The 20365-nt window shown below is 45.6% G+C and overlaps 1 protein-coding gene across 2 annotated transcripts in view; it reads right to left on the reverse strand.

Moving 5' to 3' along the window:
- Positions 1–2160: 2160 nt before the first annotated feature.
- Positions 2161–20365, reverse strand: part of DSTYK (dual serine/threonine and tyrosine protein kinase) — a 47490-nt gene continuing 29285 nt past the window's right edge. Inside the window, exons 3-13 of one of the 2 annotated variants that reach the window (XM_046681764.1) lie at positions 19674–20343; positions 15682–15914; positions 15202–15285; positions 14378–14554; positions 13657–13786; positions 13125–13281; positions 12567–12699; positions 10866–10979; positions 9339–9453; positions 7213–7347; positions 2161–6753 (exon numbers count right to left, since the gene is read on the reverse strand). In XM_046681764.1, coding sequence (XP_046537720.1) covers positions 6566–6753; positions 7213–7347; positions 9339–9453; positions 10866–10979; positions 12567–12699; positions 13125–13281; positions 13657–13786; positions 14378–14554; positions 15202–15285; positions 15682–15914; positions 19674–20343 — 2136 coding nt within the window. In that variant the 3' untranslated portion in view covers positions 2161–6565. The remainder of the gene's footprint in view (positions 6754–7212; positions 7348–9338; positions 9454–10865; positions 10980–12566; positions 12700–13124; positions 13282–13656; positions 13787–14377; positions 14555–15201; positions 15286–15681; positions 15915–19673; positions 20344–20365) is intronic. The other variant, XM_046681763.1, reaches the window with a different exon arrangement.

Raw genomic sequence — 20365 nt, forward strand, 5'->3', positions numbered from 1 at the left:
TGGCCCCTGAATAGGTTTTTAATATTTATTTTTAGTAATTTGATAGATGGAAACATCTTTTTGGTTTTCATATGCATTTCTCTGATTACTAGGGAGGCTGAACATTTTTCAATATTAGCCAATTTGCTTTTAGATGTTTTTCTTATTGACTTCTTCATATATTAGGAATATTAACCTTTTATCAGTTATATACTGCAATTGTTCTGTCCAAATTAGTTGTCTTAATTTTGGTGTCTCCGGCTGTATATACATTCTTTATAATTTCTATCGGTTTTTCTTTATGGCTTCTGGGGTTCTGATCACACTGCCCCTGAACTATAAATGAACACATTTACACCCACTTTCCCCCCGAGGCAGCATGTTGCAGCTAGTTGTAGAAGCAGAGGTTCTGGAGCTGGATTTCTTAGGTTCAAATCCCAGTTCTGATACTTATCAGTTGCATGACCCTGAGTACTTAATCTCTCTGTGCCTTGATTTTCTTATCAGTAACACAGGTCTGTGGTGAGCCCTGAGTTAATACACGGAAAGCATTTAGAATTGTGCCTCGCATGTAGCAGATACTCAACACGTGTGCCATTAGTAATTCCTTATACCTGTATTCTTTTACATTTAGATCTTTTGTTTATTTATTTTTTGAGGAAGATTAGCCCTGAGCTAATATCTGCTGCCAATCCTCCCCTTTTTGCTGAGGAAGACTGGCCCTGAGCTAACATCCGTGCCCATCTTGATCTACTTTATATGTGGGACACCCACCACAGCATGGCTTGCCAAGCGGTGCCGTGTCTGCACCCGGGATCCCAACCCAGGCCGCTGAAGCGGAACACACGCACTTAACCGCTGCGCCACCCAGTCGACCCCTACATTTAGATCTTTAGTAGACCTTTTTTTGCCTATTTGAGTCTGTTTTCTCCTCAGGTGGATAGCCAGTTTTACGGAAGTCTCTTTGTCCTCTGACGTGAAATCCCACCTTTAGGATCCACTACGGGCGCCGCGCCCAGTCCGCGGTGCCGCAATTCCTGCGCTTGCAGGGAGGCCGTTCATCAGCTCTTTGCAGACTCCTCAGGATGCCGCTAAAGGCAGAAATTTCGGAGTTGAATTCAAGAATGTTCAGGAACTTGGTGCCCTCTCCCACCTGTGCTCCAACCAAACACAAGACCAGGAAGGCCACCCAGTTGCCCTGTTCAAGGGACAAGCCTGCTGAGCGATGTGTTCTTGGAAAAGCACGCCCAATCTAAAAAGGTGTATACAAGATATTTCTCCCAAGTATAATGGCAAGAGGGGGCGCTGAGAACTGTCACACTGAACTGCATCCTGGGAGACACAGGGTCCATGCATCTAAGACGGGGGGGGGGGGGGGGGGGGGGGGGGGGTGGTTGTGGGGGGGCTGGAGCTGGTGGAGGGGTTTCCAAGTGTAAGGGGCTTATCTGCATTAAGTGACGCTTGTGTAGGGGCAGGCTGAGAACCCCGGAGATTGGAGGGCAGCTTTTCCTTTAAGACTTGGCCGCAAACACGCTGACTGTTTAAGGTGTGCTGCCATCTCCTGGCCAGACTTGTACCGCAGTCAAGTCACAAGCAGAGCAACAAGTGACACAGTCACATAAGCATGACATGGTAACCCAACAAAACAAAACAAACACATCCTACAGGAACGTGCCCACACCCCCTGGTGACTGCAGCGTGCTGCTCCGCCGGGAGTGGCCTGCGACGGAGTCTGCCAGGCACTGCTGAGCAAGCAAACCTGGAGAGGGCAGCGAGTTTACATGGAAAATTCAAATATTCCAAATGCAGATAGGCCAGTATGCAGGCTCCATCCCCAAATTCTTTCACGGGGTACTAGAGGAGCTGGGCTTGTGCGTGAGCTCAGAATGCTGCAAGTGTGCGCTGAAATGAAGCTGGAGAAAGGGTGTGAACCCAAGAAAGGCTCTGAAAAACCAACCACGATCACCCCCTTCTGTCCCCTCTTCTCTGCTGTCCCATGTCCCATTCCCTTGCCCGACCCTCTGGTAGTGGTAACACCAAGAGTGACCTGTGGGGAGTAGCACATTCCATCAGTCTCTACGGCAAACCTAGACTCCAGCCTGCAGAGGTCCTGGGGGAGATGGAACGGAACGGGGAGTGTCTTGAGGTGCAGCGAAACAGAGCCAAACAGACGGAGCCCGGCACGCTGACACGACCTTTATTACACAGCACGGCTGGTGCCTGTGCACCCCAACGAGTATACAGGATACCAATAAAACCAAACCCCACCATTCAAAACCAAAGACTGAACCCACAGTCGCGTCTCTTAAAAACACACACAATTAGTACAGTCCTGCTGTGACGACGTGATGGAGAGACAGGCAGCTCAGGAAGGGAGAGAGTGTGAGGCCCGAAGTTGGTGCCAAAGTCATTTTCTCTGGTTATTGCACTTTTATTCTACACACCAGTATGTTACACTTTTATTTAATACTGTAATAAACATTAGTCCTTTAAAACAAACAAAAACATTACATTAAGACAAAAGAAAACAAGCTGTCCAGACTCATTTTCATTTCAATCCTCTGAGGAAGGCGGCCCCCATGCCAGGCGTTCTCAGTGGGACTGGGCCTTGGCAAGGCAGGTGCAGGTGAACAGGGAACCTCGAGGAAGTGCTGCTTCCTGGAACCCCACGGGAGTGTGCAGTGCAGGCTTCTCACGGTCACTCCCTCCTCAGCCACTTTACCACTGCACTAGCCCTAACCCACGCCAGCCCTGCATTTAGAAGGATACACTCTCTTTTTTTCCTTTTAAAGAAAATGTGGGTTATTTAATCCAGCAAATCTAAAAATCAAGCTTTGAAAACTCAAAGGAAAACTACTCTTTTGGTAATGGACTCCTCGAGGGCCGGCTATCCCGCTCTGATGCAGCACAGACTTTCAGCTCCCCTGATAGCCAGGTAGATCCCAAGCACACTTTCTCTCCAGAGCAGGGCCTGGGGAGTCTCTGTGCCCCAAGTCCTACTGTAATCACTAATCCCCCTGGCTTCTCAGTGCTAAATGATAAGCCAAAAAATAAAGTGTCATCAGTGCAGTTATCACTTGGCAGCCCTGCCACCCCAAACCACTTCTCCTGTCAGGAAAACACTTTCCCAACCCCACTTTGGCAGCTCAAGCAAGGATGCAAAAAAATGCATTGCAGAGCCGACAGGTGCCAGCTGAGAGTTCGGCGTTCCCCCATTTCTACCCGTGGTAGCGATGTACCCTTTCCCTCACGGTTCCCTTAAATTTTAGTGTTGAATGTAGAAGCTGCTGCCTAGGCTCTGCCCCCTTGAACTGGATGGACAAGTGACTCTGGTCTGGGAAGAGCCAGTCCTCCTTCCTGGAGAAGTGAAAGGCTTGCTCTGCCAGTGAGAGACTCTGCAGAGGGCCAGGGGAACCAGGGCACGCGTGTGGAAACTCACCAATGAGCATTCCCCAACCCACGCCGGGCTGAGCCTGCCGCCCGCTCCCTAGGCACGGCCGGCGGCTCCGGAGCCCCAGGCGCCACCATTTCTTCTGATTGCTCTGCAGGAAGCTCCCTCACTCAGTTCTGAACCAACATAAGTGACCAGACTTCAAGCGTGTTAAAAATGTCCAGGTGATGGTTTTCAGGCTGGGGTAAATCGCTCTAATTAAGCTGATGGGAACGGAACACAGTGAGGGCAACTCTTTCACCCCCCCTTCCCCCCGCAGCCACGATCTCACCTCACCACCTGGGAGCACATACAACCAAATTCAGGACCCTGGCCTTGCTGAGCCCTCTACAGCCTAGGTGCCGCATTTCTTTGAATACCTAGTGTCTTCCCAAGTAATATACAGTACATTTCACGGCATTCCATCACTTTAATAATAATGGGTGCCAAGGGACAAAGAATCCGAAATTAGCTAACAATGTTAAAAACGAAAGCACAGCATACACGTGTTATACACACGTACTCCCGCACTCAGCCCGCTGAGCATTTAAACAGCGCCTCCAAGCAACTGCGCGTGGGCTTGGCGGCCTGGAGGTCAGGAAGATTTTGCACCTTTTTTCAGGATACATTTTTTTTTAATGAACTGTAACACAACTACGCATTTCCTACTTAGCATCAGCCCCCTCCCAAACTCCCTCCCCACTCAGGCAAAAAAATGTAGGGAATCTGCTAGAAACTTGTGTCTGAGAGCAGACTAAGCCAGAGGGGACAAACTGACAAGGCACTCTGAGTGGACAGAAACCTAACCTCCCATGTGTGAAGGGGGGTATGAACTAAGACGTCCAAAGAATGTTAGGAACGTGGTCTCCATGTGGGAGCACCGACTCCTGATTACAGCTAGAGTTAAAAAAAGTCTGGAAAAGGGAACCATATAAGAGCTTTCTTGGGGCTGGCCCAGAGGCCGAGTGGTTAAGTTCGCATGCTCCACTTTGGCAGCCTGGGGTTTCACCAGTTTGGATCCCGGGCGCAGCCCTGGCACCGCTCATTCAGCCAAGCTTAGGAGGCATCCCACATGCCACAACCAGAGGGACCTACAACTCAAATATTCGACTGTGCACTGGGGGGCTTTGGGGAGAAGGAAAAAAAGAGGGAGATTGGCAACAGATGTTAGCTCAAGTGCCAATCTTAAAAACAACAAAAAAAGATCTTCCTTGAAATTTCACACAGAACAGACTACTCATCTCTCTTTTTTTTTAACTTGAAACCTGGCTTCCTGGAAGCCCCATCATGGTCCCCAGACAAACGACGAGTTAATGCTGACAAAAACAGAGTGACTTGAAGTCAAACTAAATAAGTGTTAAAAATTCTAAGAGATACACTGAACATTTCCCCACACAAGGCTGAAGCCTACAGGAGCCAACGACACAGGGTCAGCCACTTGACCATCTGCCAGGAAGAAGAAATTTAGCACTCTATGGAGTTTCTGAAAGGGACAAGTGCTCAGGAGCTACTGCGCTCAAACATTTCCCCATCAGAGCCCAGGACAGTCAAAGAGTTAAAAGTGAAATTTAAAGTGAACTTTAAAACTTGTATAAAATTTTATCATGGACTCCATTCATACTCTGTTAATATTCAGGAGATGGTCCTTCTGTCACAAACAACCCTAGAAAACTCCAGCAACAAGTCTGCCCCTTATCTCATCCGCTTACTCAGGACCCGCTTCGCACAGCTGGGGCTGGGCCACAGTGCCTGGGGAGCAGGTGCACGGACCGCGCATGCTCACTTCCACTGTCTATACCTTCACGACCTGTTTCTCTGAATCTAACAGACGCCTTTGGGTGAGAGAGGCTTGAAGTCAAGATCTGAGATGCGCCAGTGTTCCCCTTCCTTTGACTGGAATCAGAGTTTCTCTTCTGTACACTTCATGACAAATTCTCCAAAAGGCCACCACCCCACCTTCCAACGGCAAGGGAGAAGAAGCTTCCCAGACACTAACACACAGGGGTGAGGAGCACAGCCAGAACTAGGAAAACACCCTTCTCTTTCATCAGGTTCTTTCCTTCTCTTCTAACAGATCATATTTAAAATAAGGTAAAAAGAAGGGACAAGTTACAGAAGAAACCTTGGTTAAAAAGCTCCATCATCAAGTTTAAAAACATCAGTGTGTTAGATTCAAACACAAAAAGAAGAGACTCTCATTATTTTAAGTTTTAAAAACAATCTGGCGCCCTTTGAGTACATGTACACCTCCCACTTCTCAGGTCTCACCAGACACCTCATTGGGTCAGTTCTTCTCACTCACCCCTAAGGACCATGTTAACTGGAGCTTCCCCATCTTGAGACCAAAAAGAGAGAGAGAGAGAGAAAAAAAACAAGACCCAAGGGTAGAAAAAGAGACTCTGTTCTGGGGTTATCAGTACCTCAAAATCCAACAACATATATATACACACATCCATACATACACACCACACACACACTTTTTCTTTTTCTTTTTTGGCCTCCTGGTAACGTAACCGTGAAACCCTCCCCCCAAAATCAGGGATTGTGGTCCTATAAATGTAAATGCACAGCCATCATAAGGAGCAGACTTCATTTCTAGCTCCCCTGCAGGGGCCTCTGGACACTGCGCCCAAGACCTCTGGCTGCGGATAGCAGGAACCAGCATCCACAAGTTAGTTTTTTGTTCCTATGTTCTCACAATCCCAGAACGAAGGTCAAATTTTTTAAGGGTCCTGATGACTGGATAGAACCAAACTATTCCTAGCTAGAGCCAAAATTATGAAAAATTATAGCTTTTAATACTATTGCCACTGCAGTGTCCCACTTGTCTCAGTAACATACAGTGAACAGACAATGGTAACATTTGCCTCCTTTTCAGTTCTGAGGCCAGAACATTGCATTCTTCAGCTTTTACAGATGCCCTAGACAATCTTTTGCTAAAGAGATAGCTTGGGGCATCAGTGAACTGCTGACTAGGCTCCGCCAGCCAACTCTCCACTATCCAGGAGTCATCTCTGCCTGAGGAAGTCTCCAGCGGCCCAGCAAGCATCAATGCCCTCCGGTGCTCTCTGTAATGAATAAACGTCAAATTCTTCCCATGGCCAAAAGGTGAAGGGAAGGAAAGGAATAGGGAGTGAAAGAGAAAAGTCTTTGCTTTCAAGTAGAATCATCTAGTCCACTGTTTCGCCGCTCAGAACTTGACTTGCATAGCCGATCCATGATGCCCTGGAGCATGGGCTGGACAATGCCCAAGAGAGGTCTCTGAGAAGGGTCACCATCCCAACAGGCTTCCATCAACTGCCAGCACTCCTCATCAAACACAGGAAGGCGTTCTGGACGGGCCCCTAGAGAAAGGAGCATGGGAACAAGACCAGAGGCAGTGAGTGTGAGGGGAACCAACTCAACGAGGAGGCAGGATCAGCTCAAAGGCTGATTACCCAGTCGGGGCTCAGATGCCAAAGACTGCAACAAGCTTTGGCTTCAACTGCAGACATCTAGGTTAGAACCCAACAGTAACAGTGATTAAAAAAAAAAAACAAAACAAAATGGAACACACTGGCATAGGAAGTTGAAGAATTCAAAATTTTAAAAGAAACAAGCCTTTCCGAGATAGTGCAGTACAATGCTGCCTGGAAGCAAAGGTTTGACCTAAATGTCTTTTCCGGATTCCATGACGCTTTAAAGGTGCGTGTGATCCTGCTGTGGAGTGGCTGGAGAGGGTGACAAGAGGCCCCTGCTGCAGTGCCGGGTCTCAGCCGGCTCTCGCCACAGGAGTTAGGAGCAAGAAGGGCTGTGGCTCTTACCTCTCCGCACGTTGTTCCAGAGATGGTCTTTGCTGGCGCATCTCTCAAATGCCTCAGGGAGCTTGACAGAGCCTGAGCAGATATACCAGAAAAGAATGCCAAAGGCATAGACATCCACCGAATTATCGTACTTCCCTGCAGCAAGAAGGGGGACAGGCAATGAGCCGGGGAGAGAAACGGCAGCATTGCCACCAACTTGCATCTGCAGAGACCTTCACACATTGTTTTCTAAAGCTTTTAACATTCCTTCTCTCTCATAGAAACCCTGCTAGGCAGCACACATTTATAATGCCCATATTATAATACAAAAAACTATGGACTGGGAGCTCAAAGCCGGATGTTAAGAGGGCCAAGACTAGGACCTGACAAAGGAGGACGAGAGGAAGGCTTTTACTTTAATGCGACAGTCTAAAAGATTAATCCTAAAACACCGTATTAGGGAAATAAAGTTGGAAGTACAGGTGGGTGGGTAGGTTGGAAACCAAATATAAAGACTTTTCAAGTCAGACAGAGAGTTGGATTCAGAGGGCAGCAGGAAGTCATTTATGTTTTAGAGCAGGAGGTGACTTGAAGAAAATATTTTAGAAAGATTATTCTGACAGCAATAGGATGGACTGCAGTAGAAGCAATTAGGGGAATTTAAATACAAAGTAGCCAAAATTAAATTATAGCAGTGGGAATAAAAATTGAAAAAAAAAAACGTAAATCTAGAAAAAGAAAAATGACTGTGTACTTCATTCCGATGTGAGTAGGACTATGGCTGCCCAGCTAACTCCTAATCCTTGGGTCTCACTCAGCGAAGCCCTGGGGGAAGACCTGAGGCTAACGAGAGAAATCCAAATATATTGTTAATTTTAACTCTCACCAACACTAACAAGTGATTGCGATTACCTTTCCATCTTCCCCTGCAACGATACCATCATTCCTCATCCACTCAGGATCAAACCGCAGTTGCTGCTTAGTCATTCTTTGCTTATCATCATCCATATCAAGTTAATAACAAAATCTTGCCCATTCCTCCTCTGAATTATCTCAAATCCGTCACGTTTTCCATTTCAGCAGGACTACCAACCTGACCCTGGAGACAACCACCACCGGTCTCCCCACCTAGGTTCTCGCCACTCAAAGCCCCCTGCCTGCTGCTGCTGAGCGGGGCTTCCGTGGGCACTCGCTCCCCCGCAGCTGTTCACAGCGCAGTGCAGCTCCTCACTTCTTCCCGATCAAGCCGTCACTCCGCTGCGTGAATTTCAAGCTCAATGTATTTTACCTCCAAACTTGTTTGCTATTATTGCCCAAACAGATTTCTTTCCTGTCGTGCTTATTTCTATCCTGCAATTTTCCTCATATTTCCCCTTCCCCAGCCTTCAGAATTTTCTCCCCTTCCTGATTTATGGTTGGACCCTAGAGACAGAAAGATCTAGATTCCAATCCCAGCCCCATCTCTTCTAGCTCAATGTTTTGGGGTGGGTTTCTTCATCAATCTGGCCTTGACTTTATCCATGACATGGACAGAAAAATGCATCAACATCACCACGGAACTGTTGTGAGGATTAAATGGAATAAAATATATGAAAAACACACTCACATGGCCTAACTCAAAGAATAGACTGAATAAATGAGTTCCCTTCCCACCTACCAATTTTCCAGATCTGACTCAAGTTTTACCCAAAATGTCACTTCTACCACAAACTATCAAACATTTCAACCTTCATTTCCCCTTCTCTGAACACCAGCATTACGTTATGCAGCACTCAATCACTGCTATCTTACACTGCTTCCTAATTATTTTACCTCTCAATATGTCTCTGCCAACTATTAAGTTCTGTAATGACAGGAGTTATTTAGCCAATACTTTGTGATTAATAATTGGTTGATCATGGCAATTATGGCACTAATAGCCTGGAGAGACATCCAAAAGAATCGCCGGTGACTGCCGTCTGCACTTCTCCTTCTCGCCCCTTCACTTCTGCACTTTCTCCTCTACTTGTCTCAGTTTCTCCTGTGCTGGTTTCTCCCCTGCCTGTGCCAGATCTGCCAGGAGTACCTGTGACCCGTCTCAGCCAAGGGGCAGTACTCGGGGTTAAAGTATGGAGCCTGCCCAAACCCCTCCCTGCCCTCCAGCTTACCTGTGAAAAGTTCAGGGGCCATATGGATTGGTGTCCCCACAATGCTGCCTGACATCATGGCCTCCGGCTTGCAGAATCCTAAGTCAGTGATCTTGGCACGGTTCTGCTTATCCAACTGCCAACAAAGCAGGGCAAGAGTCACCCTGTGCCTGACCCTGCACGTTGCACTCAGTTGCACACCCAAGCTCAAAAGTCTGTGTCTCCTCCAGAGCAGCACTTCACTCCTGCCTCAGCCTCCCTGTCTCCAGACTCACTCCCGTGGCTGCCTTCTCCCTGGACGGTAAGCAGCCTGACCTGATGGCAAGGACTGTCTTTCCATCTCTGTATCCCCAGCACTTACAGAGGGCCTGGCACACATCAGGAGCTTAGAAAATCCTGCAAGAACGAGTAAGTGAAGGGCACTGGAGAAAGTATTTCAGTTCCTAATATTCTCCTCTGACCTCCAGACCCCAGGGCAGAAAGTTGCTAAGTAAGAAGGTTGAGGTCCTCTGGTCAGCTGAAGAGAGTTTCTTGACAACCCTGTAGCTTCCTTTCCTAAAGGCCCAAGAGAATAAATCTATTTCTCATTTGGTTATTGATAAGCCTCTTAGGTTTCAGCCCAGAATTTTAGGAAGATCTTTCCCTTCCTGCAAACTCCTGTCCTCTTTATACATCATTTAAATGTAGCCAGAGACACCTCAATGATAATGCAATATATTTTCAAGAGGAGTATGTCAAAAGATTATTTATAATTTAGATAACAGGAGGGTTCTGGTGGGTTCATCTCTCTCGCCTTTTAAGGTACATTTACCCATCTCAGCCCTCATGCAGCATCTCTGATCAAACCCTAAGAAATAGCAAGACCTGGAATCCTCAAAAGTATCAATGTCACAAAAGCAAAAAAAGGGAGAAGGACTATTCTAGATTAAAAGAAGCTAAAGAAACACGACAACAAAATGCCCTGTATGGATCCTGGATCAAACAAATAGACCATATTTGGGATAACCGGACATACTTGGGACAATTGGAAAGTATTAATATAGACAGTATATTAACTAATACTATCATATTGATGTTAAATTTCTTGGGTATGATAATGGCATTTTAATTACGTAGAAGAATGTCCTTTTTCTTGGGAGATACAAGATGAAGCATTTAGGAATGAACTTATCTGCAACTTATTCTCATATAGTTCAGTACAAAAGCGTGGGTGCATTAGATAAAGAGAGAGAAAGAGACTACGTTAGGGAAAGAGAGATGATGAACCTGGGTGAATGGCATATAGGTCCTCATCGTACCACAGTGTTAACTTTCTGTAAGTTTACATTTTTTCACGGGTATTGAGAGAAAAAACCTTAAGCAGTATTAGCTGGGTGTACGATGCAACTCCTCCCTAAGCTTTAAGTCCCAGATACTGTCCAACTTCTCTGCTGTTAACTGTGCTTCTTTCCCTCCTGTCTTCTCCTGTGACCAAACAGATCTACGCGTACCCTCCAAAGGTCACTTAACCCACAGAGGCAGGGTGCTGTCTGGGGAAATGGCTCTTACCAGCACATTTTTCAGTTTGATATCACGGTGGACAAGTCCCTGGCTGTGCAGGAAGCGGACTCCTTCCACCACGTCGAGTGCAATCTGCAAACGCGTTTCCAGGGTCAGCCCAGCCTTGGGGAGACAAAAGAGCTGGCTTGTCACTAACAAGAGGACTCCTCAATCCAACATGCTTAACCCAACTCAGAATTCCTTCTGTGAGGCACTGAAAGGCTGACTGCACCAGGAGAAAGGCGGATGAGAAAAAGGGGAGCGGAGCAGTCGGAGAGGGAAGTTGAGGACCAGCGGCGGGGGCGAGTTATGAAGGCCAGATGAGATCTCTCGGAGGCTGCACTCAGGCCAGGCAGATAATCCCCAAGTGTGACGAGGAGAAGTGCAACCCAATGACTGAAGGCATGAGCTCATTTCTACCCCTGAACAAACTCTAGAATGCCCTGGAGTGCAAAGTCAGCATTTCTACGTCCCTCAGGCAGATTTATTTCCATTGCTTTATAGGTCTAGTTAGCCCAGGATGGGTTCTATGGATGGATTCAAATACCAAAGTCACTCATCTTACTTCTACCAAACCTCCAATTTAGGATCTCTTGAATTCTGAAGAACATTACATCACTCATCCAAAATGGTTCTCCAGTCCACTTGTGGAAAAGCATCACGCTTTTCTGAAATGAAGAGGGAAAGCCACTTGGAGAGTCATTTTCTTCATCATATTGCTTTGTCATGGCTCTTGCCAGCATTTCTAAAGATTCCTCTATTCTACTTCTGGAAGCTTCCACATAAACTGGTACAAGAGGAATCTGTGAGAAAGGACCTACCCAGATACTCTGGGGTTAGCTTTTCCTCCCTTCTACTTAGCTCCAATGCAGGGAACAGACAAAGACACCTCTCTATTTCCCTTTTGGTGGTTGTTTTAGATGACGGAAATTCAACATCTAACTGAAGGTTTTTCACCTTCACTCAAATAAAATCTTTCAATAGCTCCACGTTGTCTATAACAGAATTTAAATTCTATGGACATTATTAACATTTTTAGTCGTTTATAATTTGTTCCCAACATTTCTCTGCACATTATCTCCCATCCATTCCCAAAATGAATCAGCTGCTCCAATATGACTAGCGTCTTTATTGGCCTTCCCATGCTCTGGGCATTATGCTGTTCCTTTCCCCTGGTATGGCCTCTTCTTTCCAACTGCCCAAATTTTACCCATCAAGGTGTACTTATCAAATTCAAACGTCACATCTTCATGAAATAGTCACTGATGACAATTCTCTTAAAAACTCCTGGCAATTACACTTTTTGATATCCCATTATGGTGCTTAATCCAGGGCCTTGCACAATGTACTCACTAATAACTATCTGTTGACTAAACAACAAAAACTGGCTTTATCCATTGAGAGCCAAAAACAGAAATAACAGCAGAGTTATAAGAAACTTTTCTGCTCTTCTGAGAAGTCTAGATTTTTATCACCCCCACAGGAGGTTAAAGTGGTGAACTGCAGTACTCAGGATATGAACTGGGCCAAAAGATAGATTCTGAGAAATTTTTAAGGTTTTTTGGAAATAAGAGTAATAAAGCTTAATTACTCCAAAAGTGCCTCGTGAAAGCTAGAAACTCTGCATAAAGAAGAAAGGATGAAAGGCTGGAAAGGACCCTGTGGACCTGGCTGCCAGCTGAATCTCGCTGTGTCCTTGCCTCACCTCACCTTTAGCCCAGTGTAGAGGTCACGGTGCAGCCGCTCCATAATGAGCAGCACGGCAATGCTGGAGCCCCCACCATAGCTGTAGTCGATGACTGAGCCATGGAGATCCACCAGTCGCTCATGCTTCGGCAGAGACCTGGCGGGAAGGAGAGAGGTCTGGGCTCTAGTCCTGCACAGCATGCCACCATGCAGGAAGGAAAACCTTGAGACCACGCTTAGTCCAGGCCCAGAGGTAATGGCTCTCAGCACAGAGAGAGGGCAAAGAGAATGGCCTCCCTAACAAGGTCAAAGAATTATGGCATCTAAAAATTGACAGGCCTTACGGACTAAGGAAGGATGAGTCTGAGAAATTAAGATGATGGGGAAATGGCAAACAAAGACAGTAAAGGTGCTGAAGAGAGCACATTTCTGGGCCAGACACAGAAATACTGGTCTACAATGTTTTAAGACATAGGAATGGAAAAACAAGGCACGCTGTAGCTCTTGATGTAAAATTTATACCAGGCTTCTGGCTTCTTCTCTGGATCTTTCCCCACAGAAATGAATGAGCCCAGGACCTACCTCATGTAGTGAAACTCCAAAGCCAGGTCATTCCAGTGCTTCTCATCCGGAGGGACAACGGACTTGAGGGCACAAGGGAAGTGTCCCCCCCAGCTGTCACATAAGTACACCACACCATACTGGCCCCGGCCCAGTTCCTGTCCCAGTTTAGGTTTTCCTGTAAGGCACAGAGACAGAGACAAGGAAGGAGGGACGGGAACTTGCAGGGCAACCTCCCTTCGATTCTTCGACGCGGACCTGCCTAGCAGCAGGAGGCTGCAATTGTGCTGGGGGAAGAAGTCCTGATGTTATTCTAAACCGGTAGAAAGTAACCTAACTGGTTTGATTTAAATAAACTTTGGTCATGTTATTTGAACTATATAAATTCATGGCAGGACCAAATAGTACTCAGGAATTCAAAACACATCAGCAGGTACTTAAGCAGCTTTGCAAGGAAGCAGCTTTAGACAATGAGATTCTCCAAGGTTAGACATGAGAATGTCAAGTATCCAGAACCTCCCTCCAATTTACTTAGGAAAAGACAAGGACTCACGATGCAGCAAGACATCCTGTAAAGAACGGCTTTCCAGAGACAGGCGGGCCAGGCGCGGGGCATGATCTTTCCGAACCTTCAGCCATAGATCTTCAGTTTTCTCCAACCGGCCTGAGTGGCCAGCTTCCAGCTGGGAGGGAAACAGAAAGAAGACGTACGACTTAGCAAGCCCTCCTCACCTACCCTATCCATAGGGTAATAATATCTACCTCATAAGATAACGGTGAGAGTGAAAGACGACGTAAGCAACACAGCTCAGACACTGGCACACAGCGGGCCCTCAGTAAGTAACAGCTTTTCCTCCTGGATGCACAATCACATCGACCCACCCTCCCCTCTACACACATGCACGCACCCCCAAAGGGACAAGCAGATGTCATATAATTGCAAACTAGTGTAGAAGTTGGAAAGTCATCTGTCACTCATTCCTAAAATACTATATAAACTTATATAAAATTCCTACTCCTTGATTTTCATTCCTCACTCAGTGAAAGGGGAAGAAATTAACTGAGTCCCTCCATCCTCCCTAGAGTTAGAAAAATATCCACATGAAAAATTTATTGATGAAATTTTCTGTAACATATTATCCTTTAACAGAAAAGAAAGAAAATATACGGATGGCTTTTTAAAAATTACATGGAAAGCAGTGGGCAAAATATTCCCCACTGGATGAAGTCCTTCTCTGCTTGATCCAGCTGTATGTCCTTTCCTACAGACCCACCTGCCGCAAGGAGGCTGCAAAAGCCTCGTGAGAGCTATTGAGCCGAGTCCGGAATTGGCTGCAAATGCTCTTGGCCAACTTGGAGGCACTGAGGCTCTCAATGGCTTCCTGGGCCACCTTCCTCTTCCACTCTAGTGTAATGACAGGCGGGCTCACCCACGTGATGCGCTGGATGATCTGTCAGGATGAGGACAGAGAGAACACTGAGGGACGGAAGACAGGAACCACTAGCAAGAACCGGTGCCCTTCCCTCTCTGGGTTACCCACTCATGCGGAGCAGGCTCTTAAGATAGGAGCCATATGAAGTCCAAGACTCCTCTCCAATGCCATCTACCTCAAAATCAGGGCTCAGTCCAAAGGAAAGCATCAAAGGGCACTAGGAATAGTCTACGTGTTCACAAACCCTCAAGATATCAAGTTCAGTCCCAGGCAGTGCCTGATACATCCCTTTCTGAAGTCAGCAAATAACTCTACCTAAAAGCCAGATCAAATTCCAGAAAAGAAATCACACTCATGGCCTCTGGCAATGAAGCCTGGTTCTGAGAAAACATTTTAGGTTGGAAAAAGAAATAAGAAGTTAGTGAAGGAGAATCTTATGGCTCCATAAAATATCATTTAAATGTGCCACTTTTCAGAGTTAGAGGGGGCACCGTTAATAACTATTTCAGAATAGGCATAAGCCAGAATTGTCCCAGGCAGGCAAACAGGACAAGCGGCCACCCTACACTACCAGAAGACTCTAAATAGCAGTTTTTCTGTTGGGGAGACTGAGGTTCATTTGAGCCAACTAGGGGCTGCAAAGTTTTCCTCTAAGCAACCTCTACCTGTTTGATTTGCTCCCACAGCATCCTTGTAACCGAGGACCCTGAGTGAAAAGTGACTTCAACATGATAGGCGGCATTTAAGATCTAAAAGAGAGCACACAAGGAAAACCAATATGCCCTGAGTGGAGGGCTTATTAAACACACAATAAATGATACTTAGTTCAAGAACAGAGTCCAGCTCCAAGGTTCCCAAATTTATTCCTCAGCATATGTGCAGTCACCCCAGCCGATCGTACGTTCTGTGGCTATTTGGGCCCTCTACTTCATCTTCAGCTTCTTGCTTATCAACTTAAACTGCACTTTTACAGTTCACAAGCACCTCCCACAGGCAGTGGTCAAGTGACAGGAAAACAAAATGAAATTCAAACTGGACTGGCAACAAGTTAAAGGGAAATTCTTAGCTAACTTGAAGTTGGGCTTGTGTGTACAGCGTTTCATGTGTTATCTGTGACATGGTGTCTTAACCCATCCTTTGAGTACCTGTTTGAGATAATTACTGGTGATGTGAACTGAGACATCCTGAGATTTCTCCAGGCTCTGCAGACACCGTTCCAGGGTTCCGACGAAGCTCTCACGTAGGTAATCCACTGAGCTAATCAGCTTGTTAGCCACAGCCTGATTAAGCCGGGAGATGATGAGCTCCTGGATCTGTCGGATGCAGCACTTGATCTCTCTGGTGCCCACTGGTTCTCCATTCTCAGGGACAATGACGTCTATGGAGGCAGAGAGAGAAGCTAGCTGGCTGCAAGGGGAAGGGGCAGGCACACTGAATAAAGGCATCTCCCAGGTCAGAGCCAAGAGCTACCCTGACGACAGCTACAAAACACATGGTTGGCTGACAAACTCAGCATGATCAGGGGCCACGTACAGTCACATATCACTTAATGATGGGAATACATTCTAAGAAATGCATCATTAGGTGATATCGTCATCCTGTGAACATCACAGAGCATGCTTACACAAACCTAGACGGTATAGTCAATTACATACCTAGGCTATATGGTACTAAACTTATGGGACCACCATCATATACGTGGTCTGCCATTGACCAAAATGTCATTATGCAGCACATGACTATAATCCTCAACTACTTAAGGCATCTAAGAATCCTAAGAAACAACAAGTATGTCTAGAACGAGCCTACTGATTTTGTCAGCTATTCTGTCACATTTATAGGACGGGAGGAACAATATTTATTGAGTGCAGACTATTTGAAAGGCACTATAATAAGTATTTTACATATGTAATCCAATTTAGTTCTCATAATAACTTTCTCAGGTGGGTATTATTGGTTATATTTTATAGGTCAGGAAACAGCCTCAAAGAAAGGACAAAGGGGGTATTGGGAAGGAGATGGTTAGGCAGGAAGTAGAGCTAGCATTTGAACCCAAAGCTCATGGATTCCAAAGCCTCTGACCTTTGTAATATTTCACACTGCCTAGCATATTGACGAGAAAAGTTCAAGAGTCAGGAGTTCCATTCTAGACAATTACTAGATAAATAAAAAGTAAAATTGTAAGACTGTCTCCACTATGCTACTACCTCTCAGGATTAGAAAATCTGTTTTGCAAGCCAGAGGACAGAAGAACTTAAGAGAAGAAAAATTACCTGCAAAAACTCCACTCCTAAAAAGGCACTCTCATGTCTACTGGTGGAAATTTACCTTTTTGGAGGAAATTTGGCAATATCTATCAAAATTTTAAACCAACCAACAAACAAAAAAAATCTACATACTCTTTGATGTAACTATTCTGCTTCTAGCAGTTATTTTTCTAGAAATAGACCCTTACAAGTCCTAAAGATATAGTTGTTCAATGATGATCAACGCAATACAGTTTGTACTGGCAAAAAGAAATAGCCTAAATGTCCATCAGCAGAACAGTTAAATAAATTAAGTACATCCAGTAGAAGACAACAATTTTGCATGCACATTTATGGAAAGATCTCTAAGGTACGAGTTAAGTAAAAAAGCAAGGGACAGAAGAACATATGGAAGAACCAGACGACTAGGGGACAGCATCTTTATGCCTGAGTTCAGCAATGTGTATGTAGGGATTATCTTTTCAAAAAATAAATATTTTATACAGTATGTATGTCATGATACCCAACATGCATGCATTCCTTTTATTTTAAAACAAAGAAAAACCAGTAATAGAAATCTGGCCCCATAGGTTAAGTGGTAGCCTTCTTCTAAATCTACTTATCACTGACTTACCATAGACATAGTAGCCTCAAGGATACCAGAAAAGACTGAGAACAAGATAAACAGCAGATACGTAAGTCCTGTCTAATATATAGGAAACCAGATAAGTAGATCCACAAATCCACTATGTAGTTAACAGAGCCAGACATCTACCTGTTCCCAACTCCCACATCTGTACCCCACTCACCACTGTATCCCAGGCACCAAATATGGTATACCTGGCACATTAATAGTCACCCAAAATATTTCATTGTCTGCTCAACCTACCTGCCCTGACCCCACTCTATCATGTGCACCATGATGCCGGCACTGATGCTTCAGTGCCTTTTAAATTCAATATTCAGAAGACTTCCTAGGATTTCCATAGCAAGTGAACATTTCTCAGCAACTCTTCCCTACAATGGGAATTCACCAAAGAGGAATCTTTGCTTATCTTCGGAAAGACCCATAAATCAGGCATCCTGTGCTTGCTAAAGTCAACTATGTTTCCTCTGTATCTATAAGTGTGACATAGCCATACACCATCATTCACACGCTCATTCATTCTCCAAAAACGTACTGTACACAGACTCTTAGATTTTCTGCAAGGGATATGATGATGAATAAGACCCAGATCCTGTTCTTCAACTCTAGGATTTTAGAAAATAGTCAGAAGAACATACATAATTATAACAAAAGATAGAAAGTGAAATATGCCAGAAATTTCAGTTCCAGATGAAATGCTGTGGGAGTTCAGATGAATGCAATCATTATTAGCTAAGAAAATTAAAGACAACTTCATGAAAAATGTTATTTGGAAGAGGCCTTGAAGAGTAGGTAAGATTTGTAAAATTCACAAATAAAAGACATTTCAGGTTTAGGGCAGGGCACGAGCAAAGAAAAAGTAAAGGAAGCATACAGAAGACAGCAAACAGTTGAGACCAATTGAAATAGAAATTAGAAGAAGGCGCGCAGTGGGAAATAAGACTGCGCAAGTTGGCACGGCTAAGCTTTGGACAGTCTTTAATATGGGGCTAAGGAGTCTCAACTTGGTCTACAGAGACACGGAGCCAATAAACGTGAACTGGGGAAAGGACAGAGATGCCAGGGAGATCAATTAGGTAACAAGAGTGCAGTTGGACCAAAGGAGGGAAGAGAAGAACAAAGGTTTAGACATGAAACACAGAAGAAGACTCATCAGGACTGGGCCACTGACAGGATGCGGAGATAAGAGGAAGAAGACAGTGAGAGGCCATGCCAAGGTTTGGAAGCTGGTCACCAGGAAGGTGGTGGCATCAGCAGCTGGGAACAGATTAAGAAACAGTAAAGCATAGAAACCCAAGAGTACAGGCTCAGGAGTCAAGCCGTCTAGATGCAAAGTCTGCCTCTGTCATTTACTAGCTGTGTCACCTTGAGCAAATGACTCAACCTGTCTTAGTTCCCTCATCCAGAAAACGGTAATAAGCAGAATATATTTACCAAGGTGGTTTTTGAAAACAACAACAACAAACCTGCTGCCAGGTCCCAGGTCAGAAATTCTCATTACTATGTCTAGAGTGGTCTGTAGTGGTCTCGGGCATCCATATTTTCAGGAAGCCTCCCAGGTGATTTGGATGGAAAGCCATGACTGAGAACCTCAAGGGGAAACCATGTCACTTTATTAGCTCGTAGAGCTACTGTTCACAGGGAGGTTCATACAGCAGTCAGGATACAAAGACAGCAGCATCTAAACCTCAGACACTAAAAACCTGACTAATCACCTGGCCCAATTTTGTTAATAGCCATTCGTGAAGAATGGGACCACCAGAAAAGCTAAAAAACACTATTGTTGAGAAATCCTCCTGAGTTGGGTTTTAGGAGCAACCTGAAAAGAAAAAAGTCCAGGACACACACAAAAAGAACCAATAAAGAAGGATGGGCCACGCTGAAGAAGCCAAGGTCACAGCATGACTTAGTCACATTCTTCAAGCAGCTCTTCTCTAGCTCCATCAAGGTCAGGGGACACAGATAGAAACTGGAGATGAAAGAGCGCTATCCGGACGAATTTACCAAAAGTCGGACTAACACTCCTGAGAAGGAATGACAGTGGAATCTTCCAGGAAGTTCTTTAAGAACAAGAGAGGCCACTTTGGCTAAATGATTTAAGGTGGGAAGCTGCTAATGACGGTGGAGTAGATGAGATTATCCTGAGGTTCCTTTGGCCTTCAAAATTAGTGTACTCGATTACCAGCCAGCAAAGGGGTGGAGGATCCCACAGCCCCGGCGCCCCACCCAGCTCTCTGGGACCCACCTTTAAACTCCATGTTGGCAGCGTCATCCAGAAGCTCCTCCTTCATGGAATTGAGCGTCTCAACAATCATGTCCTTCATCTCCTCCTGCTTTCGGTTGGCAATGTTCATCAATGACTCATACAGCTCATTCTCCTTTTTCCGAGTGTACTCCAGACGTTTGGGAGTGATCTGCAGGTCCCGCTGCATGTCGAAGGCCTGGTTGATAAAGAGGTCGAGGCAGCGGCAGTGCACCAGGTTCAGGGCCTTGGCTGCGTCCACTAGGCGAGTCTGCAGCACCTGGTGAGAGAACGTGCTCAAGTGCCTCAGCTTCTCACTTTGCTCCACCAACATGCTCTGCGCTTTAGCGTCCTGGCCGGGGGCCCCGCAGTTACAGTGACTGCTGCTCAGATAGCCCAGGTCAATCAGCTGGCGATGAAGTGGCGATCTTTCATTCTCCATTCTTCTGGTGGAGGAGTCAATTATCTCCGAGCCCAGCTTTGGCATTTTGAAAAAGAATATGGGAAAGGAGAAATACTTTTGGATTTCCTGAAGCTCTTGCTCATCCCTCTCAGAGAGTTCATCTTTGTGGAGTGCATAGGTTATCACAGGCAAGAAATCATTCACCAAGTCACCCAGAACGTCCACTGTGGGCCGGAGGCCTTGGCACGGTGCTACCACAATGTCCACTTCCTAGAAGGGGAAGGGGGTCAGA

The sequence above is a fragment of the Equus quagga genome, chromosome 13 (assembly GCF_021613505.1).
Source record: "Equus quagga isolate Etosha38 chromosome 13, UCLA_HA_Equagga_1.0, whole genome shotgun sequence".
Taxonomy (NCBI): domain Eukaryota; kingdom Metazoa; phylum Chordata; class Mammalia; order Perissodactyla; family Equidae; genus Equus; species Equus quagga.